Below are 7,598 nucleotides of genomic sequence, written 5' to 3' on the forward strand. Positions count from 1 at the left end.
GGACCTGGAGGGAGCGGGGAGGAGCTTGAACTACCCACAGGGCAGGAGACCCTGACTGGTCTTGGGGATGGAGAGGGAGGAAGGGAGGGAGTCGGGGGAGTGGGAGGGTGTTGGGAGGAGGGGCGGAAATGGAGACTTTTGTATTTTAATAAACTTTGAGAAAAGAAAAAAAAAAGAAAAAAAAGAAATTAAAAACTGTTTGATGGTTTTCCAGACCTGGTGGTAAGAAAGCTGCTTGTATCTTCTTTTTGCCTTCTCTTTCCTTTCCTTTTCCCATCCCTCGTTCTCTTTATGTGTCTTTCTTTGATGAGCTGTCGCTCCTGGGAATCCAGATTTCAAGGCCAGGTTTGAGAAAGCATGCAAGGGGTTAGAGTTGGTGGTGGGAAATGGAAAGAGGAGGAGTCCAGCGCACGACATGTAGCCCTGCTACATCTTGCTTCCTCAGCTCCAAGGGTCTGCCTGAATATGTAGAAGTTGTCTACTATGACCAGAAAACTGTTAGCAGGAAGCAGAAATCACTTGCCTGGCCTGGAACTGGAGTGATGTTCAGGGTTTGCAATTTGGCTGGGAGCACTCACTGAACAAAACAAAAGATTTCACCCAGTGAAGACATCCTTAGGATACTATCTGAAGAACTAGGAAATCAGGATGCAGAATGAGATTAACTCCTCTTGGGTATTACATGATTCTGCAACACAAGTTTCTGAAGGAGAATTTCACCTTAGGACCCTTAATAAAGTGCTTGTTTCTCAGTGATTGAATCATCGGCAAACATGTATGGCAAAAAAAAAAAAAATAATATGCTCTTTGTAGTGGATGTCCAGACAAGACAGATCACCAAGATTCCCATTCTGAAAGGCCTGATCCTAGAGGTATGACTCAGCAGGGCTGTAGTATTCATGCCGTTGAGCTAAATTCTTTTAGATATTCCTAGGCACAGGAAGAGGAAACTTAGTCTTGCCATCTGTGGATTGTCTACATTAGGTCCTGCATGTGTGGTGGGGTGATAATGGGCATAAGAGTTGGATCTTTTCTATTGCATGTGTCAATGATACTCTTGCAGTTTGTCTCACGGGATGGTTCTATGATACTCTGGGAGGTGACAAATGATGGGCTGACCAAAAGCAATGCAAGACATAATGTGTCACTAGTCCCTGTGTATCCTCACATCACTCACAAGGTCTTAAATGATATCCTCAAGGAGGATGCAAACCTGGGCAACTGCAAGTTGCAGTCTTTAGCCTTTAATAAGAAAAAGCAGTTGGCAGCAGTATCGCTGGATGACTATTTTTATCTCTGGAAAGTTGAAAATGCATTGTGGTGGCAGTGGTGGCACATGCCTTTAATTCCAGCACTCGGGAGGCAGAGACAGATGGATCTTTGTGAGTTCGGGGTCAGCCTGGTCTACAAGAGCTGGTTCCAGAACAAGCTCCAAATCTACAGAGAAATCCTGTCTCAGAAAACCAAAAATAAAAAAAAGAATAAAAAGAAAATACATTGTGTAAGCTCCTTTCCAACAAATTGCTGTATCATTGAGAGAATGTGCATCTGATCTATCCTAGTGAATGGTCAGTGTATGCAGTGAGCTCTCAAGCTCAGGTCTCTTTCTTGGATCTATGGCAGGCTCTGCTTTAGTTTCTGCCTTTAAGATTCTTCCCTGTTAGAGTTCCTTTCCTGACTCCCTTCAGTGATAAACAACAACATTGAAATGTAAGTCAAATAAACCCCTTTATCCCAAAGTAGCATCTGGTCATGCTGTTTCACTTTAGCAACAGAAACCCTAAGTAGACAGTGGTGTATTGACCTGAGTCATCAATTCCACCACCACTAGAATGTTGGATACTTGAAACTTAGCCAAATATCAGGCTAACAAGGTCCATAGAGTCAGGAATTTCTCATAAATCAAGAGATATGAGTTCTAACAACAAGGTATTGAAAGGAGAGAAAGTTTTAGGCATTTCCACTAATTTAAGAATAAGACAAGTATATCTTCTCACTATTACTGTTCAATATAGTAAGGTAGCATGAGTAAATACTGTGAAGGTCAATGTAAACAGTTAGCTGGACAAGATTTAAAATAATCAAATTGCTTAATCTCCAGAAACACATGTGAGGAAATTTTTCATTAGGTTAGCATCTGGGCATGCCTGTGAGGATTTATCTCTATTTGATTTATCTTGACTTGTTGACAGGGAAGAGTAACCTGAAAAGTGGGCAGTATTGTTCTCTGAGCTTGGCTATCAGACAAACATGTATATTTATCACTATGATTCTTTATTGTGAATGCAAGATTGTGAGCTACCTTCAGCTCCTGTTATCATGACCGCCAGATATTATGTCCTTCGCCATTGACCAGTGAGACACATGAATGTGTCCTAATTTAGGTGAGAGTTCTCTGGATAAGAAATAAATTAACAGATACATAAAATTTGTAAAAATGAGTTTGAGTCTTTCTTAAACATAATAATATGTTTTTTAAGCTTTTCAAAATGATTTTGGGATGGAGGTGGAAAACTGAAACATTAGTCAAAAAATTCCTAGTATGTATGAGCCATTCACATGATGTATTTTTCCAGAATCTGGCTTCATATTTACCATTGCAGTAGTGATTAGTTGTGGCCCAGAATTAAGGTAGGTCTTCTCACCTCAAATGATTTAATCAAAGAAAATCCTACACAGATATACTTAGCTTCTAAAACGTTGGTTAACTCCAGATGTAGTCAAGTTGACAGCCAAGAATATTCATCATAACCACATTCTGAGAATAATAATGAAATAATATTTCAATATGATGAACTAATTCATTAGGTTAAGAAACTTTCAAGACAGGAGAACATTCAGACAGTGACATGGGTACATTAAAAATGTTTACTTATATTTACATTATTATATGTACAAATTTTGTCCTGCTTGTATACATGTATTCTATGTATAGCCAATGTTAAAGACAGAGTTAAATACCTAGAGTTACAAATGGTTGTATGATGGTTATTCTTGGTTAGAATTAAGTAAATCTCCAGTGACTGGGTACATGTGTGAGTAATTTTTTTCTTATTAAATCATTCTAAGTGAAGACCCACCATTAATCCAGATTGTTTGAGGTGCGGCAGTCCAATTTTAATCTGGGTCACATTTTCTAGTGGCAGCCTAGAAAAAGGACATGAAAGAAGGAAGTGGTTGTTCTGTGCCTCTCTGGCAAGTTCACTTCTTCATCAGCATTAGATCTTACCTTTAAGTATATATTATTCTTTGAAAATTTCATATATGTATATAGTTTATTTTGGTCATATCTATCTCTTATTCTCAACACTACAACTTCACCCAGACCCATTCAAAAGGAGAAAATGAATACTTTTTCTTAAAACTTATAGGTTTTGCAATTTGTTTGCTCTAATCTTAGATTAACATACTTAGGGAATTATTGAAACTTTTAGGATATCATGTATATACATTGCTAGTACTGCCATACTGCTTTACTATGCATGCATTAACAAGAATTATGAAATAACTGTAAGCATGGTAAATTTAGCCATATTTAAAATTATTTATTTTAAGTTATCTTTCTATTATATAGAATATAACTTTTTCCTAGTAGATGTGCTGGCTCTCTGCCTCTTATAAGTTTTCCCCGGCATTCTGCAGTGCTCGAGTCTTAGTTCTATTAATTATGTTGCAGATGCATCATGTTGAATTTGTCACCACACAGTCAGTTGTTTTCTAAACTCTGAGTAGTTGTGGATTTCTTTAGTTGGCTCCATCTGCATTATAAAGAATTGTGATTCAATTTAGACTACACTTTGTATTACACCGATTAGCTACTAATCTAAAATCACAGCCCCTGTGATCATAAACTTTAATTACACTGTACTCTTCTGTGGATTTTCACTGAAAATTTGGCAATTGCTTTGCCAATGGCCATGTTAAGTAGAACATGAAAATGAAGCGAAGATTTTCTTAATTTTTAAATTACCAGGAGGCCCATTTTCCTGAAACATTCTGCTCTTTTTGGTGTTCTTTGTACAGAAAAATTATCTGATACATGAATCCCTGTGAGTATATATGAGGATTTCACATTACACTATTGATTATAAAGAACATCAGAAGGCCAGACTTGGTGGCACATGCCTTTCATTCCAGCATTGTGCAGAAAGCATAGGCAGACAGATTTCTGTGAGTTTGATTCCAGCCTGATCTACAAAGTTCTGATCATCTAAGGCTATTTCCCGGAAAAACCCTGACTTACTAAACACCAGCAATAACAAAAGAACATTAGAAAGCATTGTGCAGAGAAACTACAATATCTTTTTAAAATGTATTCTTCTCTCATTACATGCCTCCACTCTTCCTAATATTTTACTTCCTCCCGCCAAACACATATCTTACAGAATCCTATTCAACTATAGTCACTGTAAGAAATTCTAAGTTTTATTATGATATTTTACACATGGACAATACCCTGTGTTCTCCTTACTTGTGGTAGTTCTTCAGTCATCCTGCTTTAGTTCTGAAGAACAACAGACTAATTATGTAGTGTTATCCTTAGTCTATTACAAATGATGATTATCCTGCGAACCTGTATGGTTCATTTCACACCACTGTTTTCTTGGATTTAATTTGGGAGTTCATAAATAGTTCAGGTGTTGGTGAAGTAGTGACATAAGAATATAAATATAAATGCTATTTTGAAGAAAATGCATGCACCTTCTTGCAATAGATTTTAAGATGTAGAGTTGTGTCTGATCACGTATGTAGCAATCAATAAAACTGAGCTTAGTTCTTTGTGATACTCTTAAGTCTGTACTCAAATATTTTAACTATAAATATAAATATTCATGTATATACCAATACATTCATGTGTATATAAATATATATGTACACATTCACATATAAAATTATTTTTAATGAAACATTTTGTTTGTGTATACAGAAGATACAGCCACATTTTGATTCTGTGACTACCTGTGGCAAATGAATCCATGAATCCTGGGGCTCGAATATTTACCCAGGGAATTCATAGAAGCTCCTTTAGTACATAGGATAGCTTGTTTACAGATGAATTAATTATAATCTACGATTGTAATGATAGACTACCATGAAAAACATACCCTCCCACCCCACCCCCATTTAATTCTCAGAGAGGGTAAGGCACATTGCTTTGTGGAAGGTCCAAGGCCCTCCCTACTACCTCTAGACTGAGCAAGGTATAGACTTTCAAACAACAAAACTCATGTATTAGTTACTTTCTATTACTGTAATAAAACATCATAACAAAAACAGCCTTCAGAAGGAAGCGATCAGAGTCCATGATGAATGAACAGAGGTAGTAAGTGGCAGGTGACTGTTGCAACTGAGAGAACATATTTTAAAAAACACATGTGAGGCAGAGAACTTAAAATTGCAAGACTTTTGAAACCTAAAGGACTACTCCAGTGGCATACTTTTTTCCCTCATGTCCATTTCTTGTAATTCTCTGCATGTATCCACCACTTAAGACCAAATTTTCAAATGCTCTATATTTATAGGCCACATCTCATTCAAGCAATCATAACTGAGATGTCAAGTCATAGTGCAAGCATTAATTTCAAGATAAATGCAGTTTTCAACCTACAGGATTGATGCCTTCTTTATAGAATTGTGTCGTCTCTTTCTGTAAAATGAACAAATCTTGAAGAACTTGAAGAAAATATTGACCTTTTATTCTATACATTAAAGTTTGTAAATTTAAAATTTTTTAATGGTATATTCAAATAGGGTTTGGGGCCTGTCCTGCAACTTGCTCTTGTAGATTAGGCTGGCCTTGAACTCACAGAGATCTGCCTGCCTCTGCCTCCTCAGTGCTGGGATTAAAGGCACATACCACCATTGCCCAGCTGAGTTTAAAGTTTTCAATTTTGTCAGATCACCTTAAATCTTATCCACATTTTCCAAATGGCATTTTTCATTTCTTTATTTCTGAAAGTGTAAATCACAGGATTAAGCAATGGAGTCATGATGGCATCAAACACAGCCACCTTTTTCTCAAAAGAAGATGCAGATGTGCATCGTGCATATATAAATATGCATGGAACAAAGAATAAAATAACAACAGCAATCTGGCACCCACAAGTGGACAGAGCTTTCCATCGCCCTTCAGAATTGTGATTTCTTAGAGAGAACAAAATGACACCATAGGAGATGAGCAGCATAGAGAAGATTATGATGCAGATAGAGCCACTGTTGGCAAACACTAGCAGGGCATACACGTAAGTGTCAGTGCAGGACAACTCCAGCAATGGGAACAAGTCACACATGAAGTGATCAATGACATTAGGCCCACAAAAGGGTAACTGCAACATGAAGATTATTTGTATGATAGAATGCAAGAATCCCCCAGCCCATACCACTCCCACCAGAGTGCCACAGTGCCTCCAGTTCATTATGGAAGAGTAATGTAAGGGCTTACAAATGGCTACATAGCGGTCATAGGCCATCACTATGAGGACAATCACTTCTACTGCAGCAAAGAAGTGTTCAGCAAAAATCTGTGTCATGCAGCCTTCAAAGGAGATGGTTTTACTGCCATCAAGGGAGTCAGCAATCATCTTTGGTGAAATGACTGAAGTAATGCATGCATCCAAGAAGGACAGAAATGACAAGAAGAAGTACATAGGTGATCCAAGCAGTACAGGACTGCAGAGGATGGTTACTGCAATCATTATGTTGCCTCCCATGGTTGCAATGTAGGCAAGCAAAAATACAACAAATATTATTTTCTGAACTTTTGGGTTCTGTGAAAGTCCCAGGAGGATGAACTCAGTTACAATAGTCTGATTTGGCATGATTCTCAAGAAAGTTTAAAATAAAATTCCTCTTATTTATGCATGCGTGTGTGTGTGTGTGTGTGTGTGTGTGTGTGTGTGTGTGTGTGTGTGTGCACACGCATGCACAGTCAAAAAATGCTTTAGTCTTTGTGTAGATGTCAGCAAACAATAAGTAGGAATAACATCTCTCTACTGTGCAGGTTCTGGGATGTGAATTCAGGTATTCAGTCTTGATTACAAGTATCTTTACCACTGAGCCTTCTCTGCTGCCATTTAAATCTGTAATTAATGAGAAAAAATTGTTTTAAATAACTTTACAATACTATGAGGAAGCATGTACATTGATATGCACCCCTCTACTGCTTAATTCCTTTGATGTTTAGAACAAAATTGAGAATTTATCAGTTGATGATCAGAAAGAATTGTGACGGATATAAATTACTAAATATTCAAAATAGCCTCATTTGTATCATAAAAAATAAAAACCACCTGCTTGGTGTAAAGAAACAAACAGTACATCTTTCAAGTTAATTTTTTTCTCATTCTCCAGCAGCTTCCTCATATGTAGTCTTAAAAGACATCCCCAAACAATTTTCTACTTATGGACAGAAAGACCACAATTCATTAACCATATCTGCTAGAGCCTACTCAAACACTTTGTTATGCCAATTGATGAAGGAGTAGAAAATGAACTTGGAAATCCTGGATGTATATATCAATTTTTTTGATGTCTAGAATGCATTAACACCTAAGTTAGATTAACTCATTCTTTTTAATTCAGAAATGTCTATGGTGAAG

At 37.1% G+C, this 7,598-nt stretch overlaps 1 protein-coding gene and 1 pseudogene across 1 annotated transcript; one reads left to right on the plus strand and one right to left on the minus strand.

Annotated features, from left to right (window-relative positions):
- Nucleotides 1-386: 386 nt before the first annotated feature.
- On the plus strand, nt 387-1,635 carry LOC146895375 (DDB1- and CUL4-associated factor 12 pseudogene; annotated as a pseudogene).
- A 4,259-nt stretch (nt 1,636-5,894) lies between these two features.
- LOC146895374 (olfactory receptor 4C15-like) lies at nt 5,895-6,818 on the minus strand. Its single transcript, XM_085685955.2, has one exon. The coding sequence runs from the start codon at nt 6,816-6,818 to the stop codon at nt 5,895-5,897; it is 924 nt and encodes a 307-aa protein (XP_085542081.2).
- Between the last annotated feature and the right edge of the window lie 780 nt (nt 6,819-7,598).

This window comes from Myodes glareolus, chromosome 2, assembly GCF_982192425.1.
Source record: "Myodes glareolus chromosome 2, mMyoGla1.1, whole genome shotgun sequence".
Lineage (NCBI taxonomy): Eukaryota > Metazoa > Chordata > Mammalia > Rodentia > Cricetidae > Myodes > Myodes glareolus.